The following is a 19,522-nucleotide window of genomic DNA, read 5'->3' as shown; positions in this document are numbered from 1 at the left end:
CCTGTTTCCTTCCCCAGATCAGGGAAGTTCTTAGCTATAATTTGTTCATGTACACTTTATGCCCCTTTCTCTCTCTTCTTCTTCTGGAATTGCTATGATACAAAATTTGTTCTGTTTGATTACATCACTTAGTTCTCTAATTCCCCCCTCATACTCCTGGATTTTTTTCTCTTTCTCTCATCTTCCTCTTTTTCCATAATTTTATCTTCTAATTCACCTATCCTTCCTTTGCCTCTTCAATCCATGCTATGGCTGCCTACATTTTCTTTTCACCTCATTTATAGAATTTTTTAATTCATCAAGACTGTTTTTTAGTCCCTTGATCTCTGTAGCAATAGATTCTCTGCTGTCTTCTATGCTCTTTTAAACCCCAGCGATTAATTTTATGACTATTGTTCTAAATTCTTGTTCCATTATATTGCTTAAATCGGTTTTGACCAATTCATTAGCTGTCGCTACTTCCTGGAGTTTCTTTTGAGGAGAATTCTTCTGTTTCGTCATTTTGGCTAGTTTTCTGTCCCTTATGTGTTTTAAAAGCTTGTGTGCTCTGCACCTGCAAGCACTGTTATGTTAAAGTAGGATTATACACGGTCCAGGGCCTGGCCCTTCAAGAGGTGTTTTTTTCGGGGATTGTTACTTGCTCTCTGTTGTGACTTTGGTTATTTTATTACCCTGCTCATAGTAATATTTTGTACCCTCCACTAGGTGTGCTTTGATTTATTCCTTGGAGTAGCCCTGTAGAGGAAAACAGACAAACAGGAGACAAAAACATGCAAGCACACAAACAAAAAATACAAACAAATAAACAAAAACAAAAACTTAAAGACTAAAAACAAAAAAACCATATAAACACTGACTACAAGTAAAGAAGAGGGTGAAGGTGATGCTTATGGAAGAGCACATACAAAGAGAGAAATGACAAGGGGGGTGGGGGGGAAATAAACGATGATTAGCCAGAGAGACTAAAAGGCTTAATCCAGAGGGAGGAAAATAAAGAAGGAGGCGGGGAAAATGAAAGGAAGATAAAATTGCCCAGAGAAGCTATATGGCTTGATTATTCCAGAGAGAGAGAAAGGAGTGTAAAGAAGGAGGTGTAGAACATGTATGAAGACAATGGATTAAATATATCTGTTTAGATAGACCAATAACCAAAGTAACCAGCCTAGGGGAGGGAAGAGATAAGGAGGAAAAATGGGGGAGAGGGGGTTAGAATATATCTATATATCCAGAATTGACCTAGAGTTAATCCAGGCAATGCTGAATCACTTGTCGGGAGGGGCTATCTGCAGGGTCTGTGCTGCTCTGGTGGATACACAGTTACCCAGTGCAAGGGCATGTGTATTGGCGAAATCTGAACCCACCTCCACTATGGGCCCTGGGCGTGATCCCTGAGGCCCCACCTCGGTGGTGGTGGTGGTAGGGTGGGGGGGGATGGTGATTCCCCCAGTCTCTTCTCCACGGAGCCAGACTCAGTGGACTCCATTTGAGTCATCCTCAATGTGTCGTGGGTGCAGACAGGGCGGTCCTTTTCACTCCACCAACTGCCCTGACCCTGCGTTTGGCTAGGATTCAAAGTCCCACTCTGTGCGCTCTGGCACTGGGGAAGCACCTCTCTGTGCAGCGATATGAGGTCCCAGCTGGCTTTGTCTGTGCCACCGCATTTCAGGGAGGACCGACTTCTCCTATTGCAAACTGAGAGCTGCTGCCCTCGCCGCAAGCCCCCAGGGTGGTGCACACAGGCAGGCTTTGTCTTTTCCCACAGCACTCCAGGCAAACGGCCGCCTTATACTCCTGCAGACTGTGCCCTCCACCCAGCCACTGTGCCCAGGGGTGGCAGATGCAGGCAGGTTTTGTACTATCGCACAGCCCTCCAGGGAGGGAACCACTTTCTCCAGCTGCATACTGAGCCTATGACTTACCACCACACCCAGGCCTGGCTCCCTTCCTCCCCAGGTGCGGGAACAGGGGTCAGCCCCTGTCTGAAGAAAGCCCCACAGTTAGCGACCGGATCCCTCTCAGTCTCAGTCTGCGGTCTTTCTCCTGTCCAGCTGTGGTCCTGCACGCCCCTAGCCACTCTTTCTCTTCCCTTTGTCCATCTGCAGAAGGGAGTCCCTCCCCTCCGTGACCACGCAGCCTTTTTTTTATCTTCCCAGTTGGTAGTTACCCACCTATTTTTTTTCCAGCTTTCCCATTTTCTTTCTAGTAGATTCAGTCTCTTTTCCTCCCAGGCTCTGGTGTTCAAAGTCCTTTGGCTTCTATATTTCCTTGTTTGAGAGGCGCTGGATGTATGGATCCCTCTACTGCTCCACCATGTTGGCCCTCTCCCCGCTGGCATTCTCTATTATTATGAACATCTTTTCCTTTAAGTTCTTGAACATTAACAATAGCTACCTTAAAGCTCTTTGCCCATTAATTCAACATCTGGGATATCTTTTTCTTTGATGTAAATCATATTTTCCTGTTTCTTCATGTCTAGTATTTTATTTGTTGTATACTAAACATTTTACATTATACAGATTCTGAATTGTTACTGTCCTTGACAGAATGTTGGGTTTGTGTGTTTTTTTTTCATTCTATTTGGTGGCCAAATTACTAGTTTATCATCTTGAACTTGTCAAGGCTTGATTTTACACTTTCATTAGGGCAAATCAATTTGTTTTGTCCTTAGTACTTAGGTGAATCCTTTAGTCCTAAGACACAGTTTCCACTCCTTAGGTTTTTGCCTTCTAAGATTTCTATGGAAAGAATGAGGTGCTCACTAACTCCCCATCACTCAATGGGACTTAAACTCCAATTTTTAACTACTTCCATTGTGAACAGCAAGGAAAAGTATGCCTAGGCTTTAAGTTCCATCGATGTAAAGAGTCTATCTTGTTCACGCTGTCTTTAGCACATAAAATATCAAGTGTTTAATATTTGTTGTTAAATGAATAAACTATAAAAGACTGAAATAAAATTTTCTCAAAAAAACAAAATACAAATCTGTTTTTCCTTTACCTCTGGACATTGTTCACTTATGCAATTGTATTTACTGGGTTCAGCTATATTCCAGAGATTATGTGAGGAGCTTTAAATAAAAGTGCAAACAGAATCAACAATCCTTGCCTTAACAGAGGTTGAAATTTTAGTCAGAGATCATTCTGGCACAATTTATAGTATCATAGCTATGTGTCTATAATTAAAGAACCTAGGTTTGAATCTAGCTCTATTGTCAACTAGCTGGATGACCCTAAATGAGATATTCAACCTCACTTTTCTCATCCATAAAATGGTGATAACAAAAATACTTACTTCATTGTGTTCTTAAATAGGAGTTATATGAAAGTACAAAGTCAAGTACATAATAAGTCCAGACTGAGTGCTATGGCTAAACTTATTATAAGACTAGGTCTCCAGTAATATCCAATCTTAAACTGGACAGCTGTTAACTGAATATTTAAAATTTTTTTAATGTTTCTTTATTTTTAAGAGAGACAGAGACAGAATGTGAGTGGGTTGGGGCAGAGAGAGAGGGAGGCACAGAATCTGAAGCAGGCTCCAGGCTCCGAGCTGTCAGCACAGAGCCTGACGCAGGGCTTGAACTCACAAGCTGTGAGATCATGACGTAAGCTGAAGTCGGACATTCAACCGACTGAGCCACCCAGGCACCCCTGTTTACTGAATATTTAAATAATTGCATTGCATTTTTCATAGCCATATTTGGCCTAGATTTTCCATAAGTGCAATTCCATAGTACTTGAAACTTAGAGTCAGATATATTTTGGAAATCATATTTTTTTTAAATTTTAGGAAATCAATATAGTATATTTACCATATATTATGTAACACTCAAGCAGGGTCTAAGGCAGTGTCCTGATACAAAACACATCAATATTAATTAGCCAATGTAATTAATGTTAATATGTAGGCAAAATGTGAATATCCACATAAAATAGGAAAAGTAAAAACTGAATAATCATAATCACTTGTCACTTGAGGTCAGGTTTTTGACACCAAGTAATTTTAGTACCACCTTAAGTGACATCAACTTTCAGTTTCTGGAGCTTTCTGAATTTTGGAATTATGGAGGAGGAATTATGGACCTTGTAGAGCCACATATTTTGAGCAAATGAGAAGAGGAATGAAGAAGGATATAAAGTAGAAGAAGGTAGCCTGATTAATATATTTAAATAAACTTGTATTTACTGGAGGCTTAGAGTTCCAAACTGGTAGCTTCTGACAAACTTCAGTCTCCAAGGTGTACCCCTGTACTATATGCATCTGGATGCCCTGGCACAGTGCTTTGCACCTCATTAGTCCTAAATAATATTTGGTGGGTTAATGAAGGAATGTATTACCAGTAAATAAGAAAGCACAAGTGTGAAACTTCCCTTTCTGAGAGCGTTCACGGTTACCTTTCCACAATCCATTCTTTCCCTCACACTGTCCAATGTATCTCATAAAATCAATAGTTTTTCACAAGTTTGTTAACAAATTTGATACATATAACAGCAGAGAAATCTTAACACTCTCTCAGAGTCATTGAAAGACATGCTTTTACCATAGTGAATTATAGTACCCTGTTTCTAATAAACAAAACAGATGAAACATCATATACTATTGTTTACACTAATTTTCTCAGCTACTACACAGTAAGCTTCAGCCTGGTCTACTGAATGATCATTAATATACTCAAAAAAAATATTTTTTTTCTCCTTGCCTTAGTCAAATTAAATGGGAACACTAAAACATATACGTTAAAAACTCAAGCTTTCAACCACATGCACTTCTTTAAACCTAGATACCTAAGTCAGGATAAAACCAAAAAAAGCACATTAATTTATACTTTTCTGCTATCACATAAAGATATACCTGGGTGGCTTTGGTTCTGGTTGGATAGGCTGTTGCTCTTTCTTCAGTAAGGTTTTCTAGAATAGAGAAGAAGAGTTGACATAAGTAGGAAAACAACTTCAATGTAAAACTCTAATTTCACTAATGTTCTATTATCAAAGGGAGAAGGAACCATTCCATTCTAATCTATATTACAAACCTAAACACTGATGTAAATTTGTAAGTATAATACTGAAACTGAAACATCCAAGATGGAGTCAGGAATGTCAAAGGCCCTAGAATGTCAGGATCCAGGAGACCACCAGGGAAATGCACAACTACAAGTGGATGGAACATAAACTTTTAGACTGTGCTGGGCACAAATGGCTACATCGTGTTGCAGGTCTCAGAATGAAGCTTATATCACTGAATTCCAACCTAACAACTAGCATAGTAACATACCCTAAATAGACTAAAGTTAATTATTTTTACCTACACCAGTCCTAATTCTTTCAAAACAACTTATAGAAGCCTGAGGTTTTTGCCTTTATATATTCTGTCTTTCTCCTCCCTCAGGTTCCTCCTGAATCTGTGTCTCCTGGACTGGAATTCCTAAAGACCTCAAAGAAACTTTTGGTCTGCTTTGCAGCCTAAGTATTTTCCTGTTTGACAATACTCAGAGGAGTAGGATCATTGTACTTCCTCCAGCATCTTTTGGCACCCAGGAATGCAGTTCCTACCGATCATTTCAGTGAACAAATATCCATACAAATCTATTACAGATGAGAATTTATTTATTTATTTATTTATTTATTTATTTATTTATTTATGTGTTCCCTGTCTTATAAAAGAGATTCAAGATAGCTTACAAAAAATATAGTACATATGAAAAAGGAAAATAACAAAGCCAGATTAAAGGGAAAATATAGATAGAGAGATAGTATCAAATATTTTCTGATATTTTTGTCACACAGATTTTGTTCTCCAATTCCTAGCTATCAAAATGTTTGAACTGAATTATGTTCCACCAAAATTCATATATTGAAGTCCTAATTCGCAATGTGACAATATTTGGAAATAAGGTCTTTCAGGGGTAATTAGGGTTAAATGTGGTCATAAGGGTGAAGCCCTAATCCAATAGAACTGTTGGCCTTCTAAGAAGAGGAAGAGATGGCCAGGGACACGTGTGCACAGAGAAACACCAAGAAGCAGCCATCTGTAAGCAAAGGAGAGAAGACTCAGGAGAAATCAACTCTGCCAGCATCTTGATCTTAGACTTCTAGTCTCCAGAAAGGTGAGAAAATTAACTTCCATTATATAAGCTACCCACTCTGTGGTATTTTATTATGGCAGGCCTGGCAAACAACGAATACACAAAGTAATGAAGAAAACATGGTAGTTCTGACATTCACAATGTCTATAAGAGAAGCAAATTTAACTTCTGTGAAAAATTTCTTCCATGAGTTCTTCAAAAGAAGTGTAGTATGTTGTGATGATCAGTTTCAACAGCATCTCTTCAACAATTACATGAGAGTGTTTAATGTGGATTTTTTTAAGACAATTCGTCAATTATCTGTCAACATTGGAAAGAACAACCAGGAAGATAATTCTATAAGACTTAAGAATAACTGGGCCATTCCCTCCCTGGTCATTCTGTGTGATCCAAAGGTTAAACTTATGCCTAGAGGCATTGATGAATTGCATATCTACTTTATAATCTGCCATGACAATTATTTTGCACAAAATATCTTTGGAAAAAAAATGGTCTCAGATAAGAGGAATTTGAGGAAATCTTGATAAATGAGTTAATGGATTTTGGATTGTTGGTTTTGTCTTCTCCCTCAGACTCTATAAGAAGTCAGGAACATAAAATGTCTTGGCTATTGTTATATGGTATGCTCATGATACCACAAGGAAATGCTCATTTTAGTTCTGGTTCTTAAGTTTCAAATATGTGTTTAACCACTATTTGACAACTAAAGCCAAAGAAGTTTCTTATATAAAATCTCTAAATCTATAGAGGAAAAACATAAAGACAAGTGAAAGTAAGTTGTGTTTGCATTGCAAAAACCCCTCAATATTAGGACATAAGAATGATTGTTTTAAATATTTTAAACAAATTATAAGTCTCCCTTTTAAAGTTAAACTCATTCTGTGTCATATTACTCTCTCAGATGCATCTGACTTATATATGTTAATTTTGTATTTGATGCCAATCATTTTTTAAGATCAAAGATTAACTTTCCTTCTATCATTATGTTAAAATGCAACAATCACCTTGAAAATTAGTTTGTAACCTCTCTCAACTATTTGTAACTTTTAGAATTCCCTGATGATGTTTTCATTTTCAAAATAGGACATCATCTTCAAGAATAATACTGTAATTTTAAAAAAAATTATGAGCAACATGTAGGTCATCATAAAACGTGAAGCAGGACCTACATATTTCAAATGTTGCCCTCAAGATGCTCCATGACACATATTCATGGCTACAAAAATACTAATGACTACAAAAATTAATTTTAACCAATGTATTCCATACTTTGCACAAAACAATGTGCTTGGCTAAGAACACACTGTCCGTATGTGATACTACTATTTACACTTGCCAACTTGATTTTTTTTTAACTGCTTCCTTCTTGACCAGACTAACTGAATTGGCATGCTCTCCATGATGAAGGGTGTCAAGTTTGAAGGCTGCTAAGTAAAACAGTCTCAGACAAACATTCTTGAGGATTTTCAGTACTAAGATAGTCTCTGATTTTTTTCCAGTTACCCTCTTGCAACTGCATGGCCTTAACAACCTCCATCGTGCCTCTCTCTTCCTATCCTTCTATCTCTTCCTATCAAAAACTGGTTTCTGTTTTGGATCTTTTCTGATTTGAGGGGGGGCAGTCTCCATTTTGCAAAATCAGCAGCCGTCCTATTTAAGAGGTCCTGTGGACTTTTGATAAGTATTAGTGTTCTACATATAGATATATTCAAATCTCAAGTCCATTCTGTCTTAATGTTTCAACTCCATTCCTTCTCAAAATCTTTCCTTTTCCACAGGTATGACCTGCTTCTTTAAACTATTTCAAGCTCTTTGTCTCTAGATGACCATGCATTTGGAGTGACACATTCTAAATTTTTTTTTTTAATTTTATTTTTGAGAGAGACAAGGCACAAGTGAGCAAGGGGCAGAGAGAGAGGGAGAAAGAAAGAGAATCCCAAGTGTGGAGCCTGAAGCAGGGCTCAAACTCAGGAACCACCAAGATCATGACCTGAGCCGAGGTCAGATGCTTAACCAACTGAGCCACTCAGGCACCCTACATTCTAAATACTTGATATAAGATGTAAGTCATTCATTAAACCCTCATGTCAAAATTTTTAAAACTTTTAACAACCTGTGTGTTATTTATTCCAAACCACTTCTCAGACTCCATTCCCCCACATATTTTCTCACATCCTACAATTTAACTGGTACCAAGATTAATTCTGATAATTTACACAATATTATTGCACCTCCAGCTTCTTTTTAGAAGCAGCTGTCTAATCCATCAATTCTTCTTTTCTTTCCAAATTTCATCTGGATTTTTTTTTTCCTTTGGGCAATTCTGCGAATTTCTCTCATACTATAATGATTAAATTTTTGATTAACCACAGATGAAATATGGAAGAAAATCTTTCATTTTCTATTAACTCTAAGACATATTTCTTTTTTTAATGTTTTTATTTATTTTTAAGAGAGACAGACAGAACATGAGCAGGGGAGGGGCAGAGAGAGAGAGAGGGAGGCACAGAATCCAAGCAGGCTCCAGGTTCTGAGCTGTCAGCACAGAGCCTGATGCAGGGCTCAAACCCACAAACCATGAGATCATGACACAAGCTGAAGTCAGTTGCTTAACTGACTGAGCCACCCAGGCACCCCTCCTAAGACATATTTCTATATTACTAGTATTAGTGTGGAATTCTAGAATATTTTTACTATAAAAAGGTAATCTATAATTGGCATATTACACCTCCAATACTTACCCCAAATGTGGTTAAAGGGTATTTTCTAAACAGCAAGGAATTTTCATGTTCTAAACAGTTATATGACCCTACCAGAAGTATATATAAACACACCATTAAAGGTAAAGTTAAAGGTTTGTTTAATAGTAGGTAATTGTGAAGATAAAATCATTAATAGCATATACATATAAAATTACAATTACACATTAAAACATGTGAAATAAACTGAAAATCTTTTCCTGCCAGGCTTGACTATTAACACTTGTGTTTCCCCAGCAGAAGTCAGTCATGTCACTAGCACCTTCTGTGAAATAGCAGTAAGCTTCCTCCTTTATATTGCTACTGCTTCTTGTATAAGAAGCAATTTAAAGGGAGGAATGTCAATAGCTTGCACACATGCAGAACCAGAAGGCACCAAACATATCATTCTGGGATTTTTCACAAGACAGTATCTTTGCATTATTAAATTTTAGAGCTTCCCCAAACACATAAAAACCACAGGAGGATTTTCAAGCCATATAACTGCCCCTAGGAAGCTGTGATATGCCCAGGAAACCCATGGATATTCAAAATCTCCTCATGCAGCAAGAGCAGCATCCATTTTGGAAGATGTTCTTAGGTGTAGCATTTTCTTCACGGTTCTTAAGAAAAATAGAGGGATTCCAAAGGTAATGCTGGCCATTCAGTAATGGCGATGAACTCAAAAAGCCATTCAACTTTCAGATTAGGGAAGACTGAAGAAGGTCTTTAGCTCAGCAACACACAGGTTGTTTCTTTACCAGTCACTATATAAAGTTTCTTCAATCTCCAAGAGAAATCAAAACTATAGGAATTTATCCTTCTAAATGCAGGAATTGAAGTATAACATGAAAGATAATAAAAAGACTAATGAGAGGAGGGAGCTGGATGGAGAAGTTTACATTACAATATAAGTCCCTCTGAGGGTTGAAATATATTTGTAAAAGATATAGAGCCAGAAAACCACCAGAAGACTAGCAGAACAGACTCTCCGGAGCCAAGCATAGACAAGAGGCCCATGGAAGAGGGTAGGAAGGGTGGTGAGGTGGTGCACACTACACGGACTGGTGGGAGTGAGCCAGGGCGGAAGGGGCAGCCTGCCTGGCAAGTCAGAACCCCCGAAGTCTAGCTTGCAAAAGCTGAGGGGCCAGACTCTGTGAGTTCTGACAGCCAGCGGGACTTAACATCTGGAATGTTAAAGGTCAACAGCTCTGCTCAGAGAGCAGGGAGGGTGAGAGGACGCCGGGAGGGAGAGGTGTTGAGCCCTGGAAGAAAGAGTTCAGCTTGGCAGGGCAACAAAGGCACTGGCAATCACCATGTCCCTCTCCCCACCCCCCAGCAAAATCCCAAAGGGAACCAGTTCCTGTCACCAAACTTGCTTGCATGGTGCAAACACCCAATGCTGTGCTTCTGTGGATCCACCCCTCCTATGGGTCTGCCTCCCTCCTGGTGCTCCAGGGCCCCTGCTGCAGGGGACCACCTGCAGCAAAGCAAGCTAAGCCTACCCCTCCCATCCCTGTGCACCTTGCAGATCCACCCTGGCTAATACACCAGATCCCATCAAAGCTGCACCACAAGTCTGGAAGTGTGCAAATCGCCAAGACAAGGGCCACACAACTCCACAGTGAGTCCTGCCCTGGGTGAGGGGAAGATAAGGTACACACCAGTCTGGCTGCAGTCCCAGTGGTGGGCTGGGACAGACATCGGGTGTGACTCCGGGCCCCACCCACCAACACAAGTTACTTCAGACAGCACAGGGGAAGTGCCCTGCAGTTCTGCACCACCCCAGGGAATACCCAAAATGATGAAACGGGAGAATTCTCCTCAAAAGAAACTGGAGGAGGTAGCAACAGCTAACGAACTGATCAGAAACAATTTAAGTAATATAATGCAACAAAAATTTAGAATAATAGTCATAAATTAATTGCTGGGCTTGAAAAAAGTATAGAGTATCTATTGCGACAGAGATCAAGGGACTAAGAAATAGTCATGAGGAGCTAAAAAATGCTATAAATGAGGTGCAAAATAAAATGGAGGCGACCACAGCACAGATTGAAGAGGCAGAGGAGAGAATAGGTGAATTAGAAGATAAAATTATGGAAAAAGATGAAGATGAGAAAAAAAGAGATAAAAAAATCCAAGAGTATGGGGGGAGAATTAGAGAACTAAATGATGCAATCAAATGGAACAATATCCATATAATAGAAATTCCTGAAGAGGAAGAGAGAGAGAGAGGGGCTGAAGGCGTACTTGAACAAATCATAGCTGAGAATTTCCCTGATCTGGGGAAGGAAAATGGCATTGAAATCCAAGAGGCACAGAGAACTCCCTTCAGATGTAACTTGCATCGATCTTCTGCACGACATATCATAGTGAAACTGGCAAAATGCAAGGATAAAGAGAAAATTCTGAAAGCAGCTAGAGATAAACAGGTTCTACCTAAAAAAGGGAGACCCTTTAGACTAGTGCAGACCTATCTACTGAAACTTGGCAGGCCAGAAAGGAATGCCAGGAATACTTCAATGTGATGAACAACAACAAAAAAAAATATGCAGCCAAGAACCCTTTATCCAGCAAGTCTGCCATTCAGAATAGAAGGAGACATAAAGGTCTTCCCAAACACACAAAAACTGAAGGAATTAATAACCATTAAACCAGCCCTACAAGAGGTCCTGAGGGGGATTCTGTGGTGAAATGTTGCAAGGACCACAAAGCACCAGAGACATCACTACATGCATGAAACCTACAAACACCACAATGACTGAACCCATATCCTTCAATAATAACACTGAATGTAAATTGACTAAATGCTCCAACCAAAAGAAATAGGGTGTCAGAATAGATAAAAAAAAAGCAAGACCCATCTATTTTCTGTCTACACGAGACTCATTTTAGACCTGAGGACACCTTTAGATTGAAAGTGAGGGGATGGAGAACTATCTATCATGCTACTGGAGGTCAAAAGAAAGCTGGAGTAGCCATACTTATATCAGACAAACTAGACTTCAAATTAAAGACTGTAACAAGCGATGAAGAAGGGCATTTTATAATAATTACAGGGACTATCCATCAGAAGAGCTAACAATTACAAATGTCTATGTGCCGAATATGGGAGCCCCCAAATATATAAAACAATTAACCACAAAAATAAGCAACATTATTGATAAGAATGTGGTAATTGCAGGGGACTTTAATACCCCACTTACAACAATGGATAGATCATCTAGACACAGGATCAATAAAGAATCAAGGGCCCTGAATGATAAATTGGATCAGATGGTCTTGACAGATATATTTAGAACTCTGCATCCCAAAGCAACAGATTATACTTTCTTCTCAAATGCACATGGAACATTCTCCAAGATAGATCACATACTGGGTCACAAAACAGCCCTTCATAAGAATAAAAGAATTGAGATCATACCATGCACACTTTCAGACCAGAATGCTATGAAACTTGAAATCAACCATAGGAAAAAGTCTGGAAAACCTCCAAAAGCATGGAGGTTAAAGAACATTCTACTAAAGAATGGAAGGGTCAGCCAGGCATTTAGAGAAGAAATTTAAAAATATATGGAAACAAATGAAAATGAAAACACAACAATCCAAACGCTTTGGGATGCAGTGAAGGCAGTCCTGAGAGGAAAATACATTGCCATCCAGGCCTATCCCAGGAAACAAGAAAAATCCCCAATACAAAATCTAACATCACACCTAAAGGAAATAGAAGCAGAACAGCAAAGACACCCCAAACCCAGCAGAAGAAGAGAAATAATAAAGATCAGAGCAGAAATAAACAATATAGAATCTAAAAAAAAACTGTAGAGCTAATCAATGAAACCAAGAGTTGGCTTTTTGAAAAAATAAACAAAATTGATAAACCTCTAGCCAGGCTTCTCAAAAAGAAAAGGGAGAGGACCCAAATAGATAAAGTCTTGAATGAAAATGGAATTATTACAACCAATCCCTCAGAAATATAAGCAATTATCAGGGAATACTATGAAAAATTACATGCCAACAAACTGGACAACCTGGAAGAAATGGACAAATTCCGAAGCACCCACACTCTTCCAAAACTCAAACAGGAAGAAATAGAAAACTTGAACAGACCCATAACCAGCAAAGAAATGGAATCAGTTATCAGAAATCTCCCAACAAATAAGAGTCCAGGACCAGATGGCTTCCCTGGGGAATTCTACCAGACATTTAAAGCAGAGATAATACCTATCCTTCTCCAGCTGTTCCAAAAAATAGAAAGGGAAGGAAAACTTCCAGACTCATTCTATGAAGCCAGCATTACTTTGATTCCTAAACCAGACAGAGACCCAGCAAAAAAAGAGAACTATAGGCCAATATCCCTGATGACTATGGGTGCAAAAATTCTCAACAAGATACTAGCAAATCGAATTCAACAGCATATAAGAAGAATTATTCACCATGATCAAGTGGGATTCATTCCTGGGCTGCAGGGCTGGTTCAACATTCGCAAATCAATCAACGTGATACATCACATTTATAAAAGAAAAGATAAGAACCATATGGTCCTGTCAATTGATGCAGAAAAAAGCATTTGACAAAATTCAGCATCCTTTCTTAATAAAACCCTCGAGAACGTCAGGATAGAAGGAACATACTTAAACATTATAGAAACCATTTATGTAAAGCCAACAGGTAATATCATCCTCAATGCAGAAAAACTAAGAGCTTTCCCCCTGAGATCAGGAACACGACATGCAGATGACATGATAGTATACATGGAAAACCCAATAGACTCCACCAAAAGTCTGCTAGAACTGATACATGAATTCAGCAAAGTCTCAAGATACAAAATCAATGTACAGAAATCAGTTGCATTCTTATACACTAACAATGAGGCAACAGAAAGACAAATAAAGAAAGTGATCCCATTCACAATTGCACCAAGAAGCATAAAATACCTAGGAATAAACCTAATCAAAGATGTAAAAGATCTGTATGCTGAAAACTATAGAAAGCTTATGAAGGAAATTGAAGAAGATATAAAGAAATGGAAAAACATCCCGTGCTCATGGATTGGAAGAATAAATATTGTCAAAATGTCAATACTACCCAAAGCTATCTACACATTCAATGCAATCCCAATCAAAATTGCACCAGCATTCTTCTCAAAGCTATAACAAGCAATCCTAAAATTTGTATGGAAGCACAAAAGACCCCAAATATCCAATGTAATATTGAAGAAGAAGACGAAAGCAGGAGGCATAACAATCCCAGACTTTAGCCTCTACTACAAACCTGTAACCATCAAGACAGCATGGTAATGGCACAAAACAGACATAGACCAATGGAATAGAATAGAGACTCCAGAATTTGACCCACAAAAGTATGGCCAACTAATCTTTGACACAGCAGGAAACAGTATCCAAGGAAAAAAGACAGTCTCTTTAACAAATGGTGCTGGGAGAGCTGGACAGCAACATGCAGAAGGATGAAACTACACCACTTTCATACACCACTCACAAATTAAACTCAAAATGGATAAAGGACCTGAATGTGAGACAGGAAACCATTACACCCTAGAGGAGAAAGCAGGAAAAAAACCTCTCTGACCTCAGCCGCAGCAATTTCTTACTTGACACATACCCAAAGGCAAGGGAATTAAAAGCAAAAATGAACTATTGGGACTTCATGAAGATGAAAACCCCCTGCACTGCAAAGGAAACAATCAACAAAACTAAAAGGCAACCAACACACTGGGAATAACATATCAAACAAAGGGCTAGTATCCAAAATCTATAAAGAATTCACCAAACTCCATACCCGAAAGACAAATAATCCAGTGCAGAAATGGGCAGAAGACATGAATAGACACTTCTCTAAAGAAGACATCTAGATGGCCAACAGGCACATGAAAAGATGCTTGGTGTCACTCCTCATCAGGGAAATACAAATCCAAACCACACTGAGATACCACCTCACACCAGTCAGAGTGGCTAAAATGAACAAATCAGGAGACTATAGATGCTGGTGAGGATGTGGAGAAACGGGAACCCTCTTGCACTGTTGGTGGAAATGCAAACTGGTGCAGCTGCTCTGGAAAACGGTGTGGAGGTTCCTCAAAAAATTAAAAATAGATCTACCCTATGACCCAGCAATAGCACTGCTAGGAAGTTACCTAAGAGATACAGGAGTGTTGATGCATAGGGGCATTTGTACCCCAATGTTTACAGCAGCACTTTCAACAATAGCCAAATTATGGAAAGAGCCTAAATGTCCATCAACTGATGAATGGATAAAGAAATTATGGTTTATATACACAATGGAATACTACCTGGCAATGAGAAAGAATGAAATATGGCCTTTTGTAGCAATGTGGATGGAACTGGAGAGTGTTATGCTAAGTGAAATAAGCCATACAGAGAAAGACAGATACCATATATTTCACTCTTATGTGGATCCTGAGAAACTTAACAGAAGACCATGGGGAAGGGGAAAGAAAAAAAAAAAGAGGTTAGAGAGGAGGGAGCCAAAACATAAGGGACTTAAAAACTGAGAACAAACTGAGGGTTGATGGGGGGTGTGAGGGAGGGAAGAGTGGGTGATGGGTACTGAGGAGGGCACCTGTTGGGATGAGTACTGGGTGTTGTATGGAAACCAATATGACAACAAATTTCATATTAAAAAAAAAGATATAATAGGGCCGTTGTTTCTAGAGATATGTTCATAATAACAAATCACAACATAATACTCTAATAAATTCTAAAAACAAAAAAGATATTTTAAATACATGGCTGAGTTGTTGGGAAATTAATAGAAATTCTTTCTGGTCAAAAATAACAAGAAATGTTGAATTTACTATTGTATTAGATCTGGAGCCCATCTTTATCTTGAGGATAGCATAGCAATTCCTGACAACCTAGAATCTGGATTCTAATGAGCTACATGCCTTGCAGTTGGAAGACACAACTGAAGCCATAGAATGAAAGAATGTCAGAGTTGAGAACCTCCCTCCAAAAACCTGAGTACTAGAAGTAGGATATCCTTAGAGTATAAACGAGGATTTAAAATTTCCCTATAAATGGGGTACCTGTGTGGCTCACTCAGTTGAGTATCTGACTAAGGCTCAGGTCATGATCTTACAGTTCATGTGTTCAAGCCCTCCTGTCAGGCTTTGTGCTGACAACTCAGAGCCTGGAGCCTGCTTTGGATTCTGTGTCTCCCTCTCTCTCGCTCCTCCCCCCACTTGCTCACTCTCTCTCTCTCTCTCTAAAATAAATAAACATTTAAAAAATTTAAATAATAAATAAATAAAATTTCCCTATAAAGAGAAAGAAAGAGAAAGAAATACGATAAGACCACATCTGTGTCATGATCTTGGCCCTGTGTGGCTCTAGGCTCCAGAACACTCCCCCCCCCAAAAATGAAAAGCAAAAGTTTAGAATAAAGTGGTCTCAGGTTGGTAGAGCTCTAAAACACCTGGTAAAATCAAGTATCAATCATTTTTTAAAGACTGCAATTTAAACTCAGGTTTCAAAGTATTCTTACAATAAAATACCAAGAAAAATGATTTCAAAATCAGAAAAGTCATTAAACATAAGAAAACAAGCAATCAAGGAGTCAGAAAAACAACAAAATACATATTCAGAACCTCAAAGATGGTAGTACTATAATTAAGATATATCGAACATAAAATAAGGTTTTACTTCTACATGTATAGAGAAGATTAAAGGAAGCAAAAATTTTCAAAATTGACTAAGCTGACTTGGAAAATAACAAGTAGACATTCTAAAAGTTAAAAATAATAATTACTAAAATCAGAAACGTAATAAAAAGATAACCAATAATCTAAAAGAGAAATCAAAGGGGGGGAAGAAGACCAGTAAGAGACAGAAATGGCAAATATGAAAAATAAACAAGGCAAAAAATGAAACTGAGTGAAAGAAGAAAGAGAAGAATGGAAGGCAGAAAGCATTTGAAGAGATCATGGCAGAGACTTTTTTTTTCAGAATGCTGAAAGACAGTGATTTTAATATTTAGGGAGCCAAACAAAAACCAAGCAGAATAAATGAAAACAAAACCACACTTACATATCACAAAATAAAACAGCAGAATAAAAATAAGAAGTTCTTAGAAGTAGACAAAGACAGAGGAAGATTACTTAGAAGGGAACATAAGTGGAAAAACATCTGATTTTTCAACAGCAACAGCAGCATCCAGAAAACAGAGGAATGATAACATGAAAATTCTGAGAATGTGTGGTTAAGGAGGAGTAAGAAATAAATATACTGTAAGCTGAAGTCTTCTGCAAACTGATCCTTATTAAAAGGTACATCTAAAGGATGTAGTCCAAGAAGAAAAATCATCTGTAGGTCTGAGATACTAGATATAATGGCAAGTACAAAAAAAGTTAAGCATGTAGGTAAACCTAAGCAGTGGAGTATAAAATAAAATAATTGTGTCTAATTTGTGAGGTTGGAAAAGACAGAAGAAAAGTTCTGGGGAAGATAACAGAGTAGGAGAGCCCTCTGCTCATCCCATATCACATTTACAACTAGATATCATCCATATTCGAGTCAATAAACTGGAGAGTGATCTGAAGACTGGCAGAACAAACTCCAAAACTAAATGTAGAGAAGAAACTGCATCTGAAAAGTTAGGAAACTCAGAAAGGTGGAGGCTATCCGTGGGAAGGAGGGAGCTGCAGGCATGGAGTGGGCAAGGAAAGGGGCCCTTGCACCAGGGAGCTCACACAGGGAAGACTAATCCTCATAAATTTGGCTTTGAAAACCAGAAGGGCTAAATTCTGTGAGTTTGTAAAACCAGTGGGACTTGGAGCTTTGAGCTTTAAAAGTCTGCTGAATCATACTGGACAAGCAGGGGGGGCTGGTGATAACTTGGTCACTACCCTTTAAAGAGACAGCAGTCTGAGCAGAGAGGCAACATAAAAACAGCATTCACACAATGCCGGGGGAAAAGGAGAGACAGATCTGCTCATACTGATTTCAGACAATGTTGGGGGCGGGGGGGTTTCTCTAAAAATGAGGGAGCTGGGAGCACCATTGTCTTCCCCAGCCCCCCAACACAAACACAGAGCCACCTTCATGAGGCAGGGCTACACACACACTTACTACCTAACCTGCTAGCAGTGCTCCACCACCACAAGTTCTCCTGAGGACTTGCACAATCCAAGCCTGCTATTTCAGTCCCGGGCTCAGCACAGATTTTGTTAAAGCCGTGCACCCTGCCCAGCTGCCCAGGGCACAGCTGTTGCAGTGCCCTCCAGTCCAGCCACAGAGCAGCACTCCAATCACTGTGCAGAGCCCAGCCATGTGCATCCTGAGCTACTGTGGTGTGCTAGGCCCAGCTACACCTAGCGATGTCATGTGCCATGCCCAGCCTCATGCCCTTGGCTGCCCTAGTGCATAGTCTCCAGCTGCCACAGTACTTTGGGGGATCAGGCATAGGACTACTGGCCTAACATATATTTTGCTACCACCACTGCCATACTCCCATATTTCCTGATGGGCATACTCCCTCAGAACTGGCCTCCCTGGGATCCACTAACACCACAGAAACAAGGTACAGCCCAGAACAGGCCAAAAGCCAATGCAAAAGACTCCACTGAAAAGAAAAGTGATTCAGACACAACAGCAGGGCATAAGCAACATATAGAGGATACTGTCTTGAGGTGCCAGGTTCTAGTAAACAGGGGAAACTTCACTGCAGGGCAATCCAGGACCCCTTCTTCATAAAATCACTACTTTCAAGAACAGAAGACACAGTTAACTTTCTTAACACATGGAAATAGTCACAGAGAGGCAGACAAAAGGAGGAGACAGAGAAATTTATTCCAAATGAAAGAACAGGTAAGGCCAGAGATCTAAGCAAAACAGATATAAGTAACATGCCTGATAAAGAATTTAAAGCGATGATCATAAGGACACTCACTAGACTTGAGAAAAGAGTGGAAGATATTAGTAAGACCCTTACCACAGAGAGATAAGGAATAACATAGCAGATAAAGGGCTCAATAAATGAAATGAGAAACACACTTGGTAGAATGATCAGCAGGATGGAAAAAGCAGAGGAATAAATTAGTGACATAGAAGACAACATAATGGAAAGTAATCAAGCTGTACAAAAGACAGAAAAAAGAATTACACAGAACAAGAATAGATTTAAAGGAGTCAGTGACTCCATCAAATATAAGATTCATATTACAGGAATCCCAGAAGAACGAGAGAGAGAAAGGGAAGCAGAAAATTAATTTTAAGAAATAATAGCTGAAAACTTTCCTAATCTGGAGAAGGAAACAGATATCCAGTTCCAGAAGGCACAGAGAACTCCCATCAAAATCAACAAAAGCAGGTCAACACCAAAACATATTGCAATTAAGTTAGCAAAATATAGTGATAAAGAGGAAATTTTAAAAGCTGCAAGACAAAATAAGACAGTAAGTTACAAGAGAAAACCTGTAAGGCTAGCAGGAGATTTCTCAACAGAAACTTGGCAAGCCAGAGGGAGTGGCATGAAATTTTCAAAGTGCTGAATGGGAAAAAAAAAATCTGCAGCCAAGAAATACTCTATCCAGCAAGGCTATCATTCAGAACAGAAGGAGAGATAAAGTGCTTCCCAGAAAAAAAAAAAAAAAACCAAAAGAGTCTGTGTCCACTAAACCAGCCCTGTGGGAAATATTAAATGGGACTCTTTGAATGGAAAGGAG

The 19,522-nt window shown here is 39.0% G+C and overlaps 1 protein-coding gene across 6 annotated transcripts in view; it reads right to left on the bottom strand.

Annotated features, from left to right (window-relative positions):
• IQCM (IQ motif containing M) overlaps positions 1–19,522 on the bottom strand; it is a 648,904-nt gene that overhangs the window by 425,165 nt on the left and 204,217 nt on the right. For all 6 annotated transcript variants that reach the window (XM_053216882.1, XM_053216881.1, XM_053216880.1 and 3 more), the window contains exon 9: positions 4,852–4,907. In XM_053216882.1, coding sequence (XP_053072857.1) covers positions 4,852–4,907 — 56 coding nt within the window. The remainder of the gene's footprint in view (positions 1–4,851; positions 4,908–19,522) is intronic.

This window comes from Acinonyx jubatus, chromosome B1 (genome assembly GCF_027475565.1).
Source record: "Acinonyx jubatus isolate Ajub_Pintada_27869175 chromosome B1, VMU_Ajub_asm_v1.0, whole genome shotgun sequence".
NCBI lineage: Eukaryota > Metazoa > Chordata > Mammalia > Carnivora > Felidae > Acinonyx > Acinonyx jubatus.
This window is presented reverse-complemented; position numbering and strand designations above follow the sequence as displayed.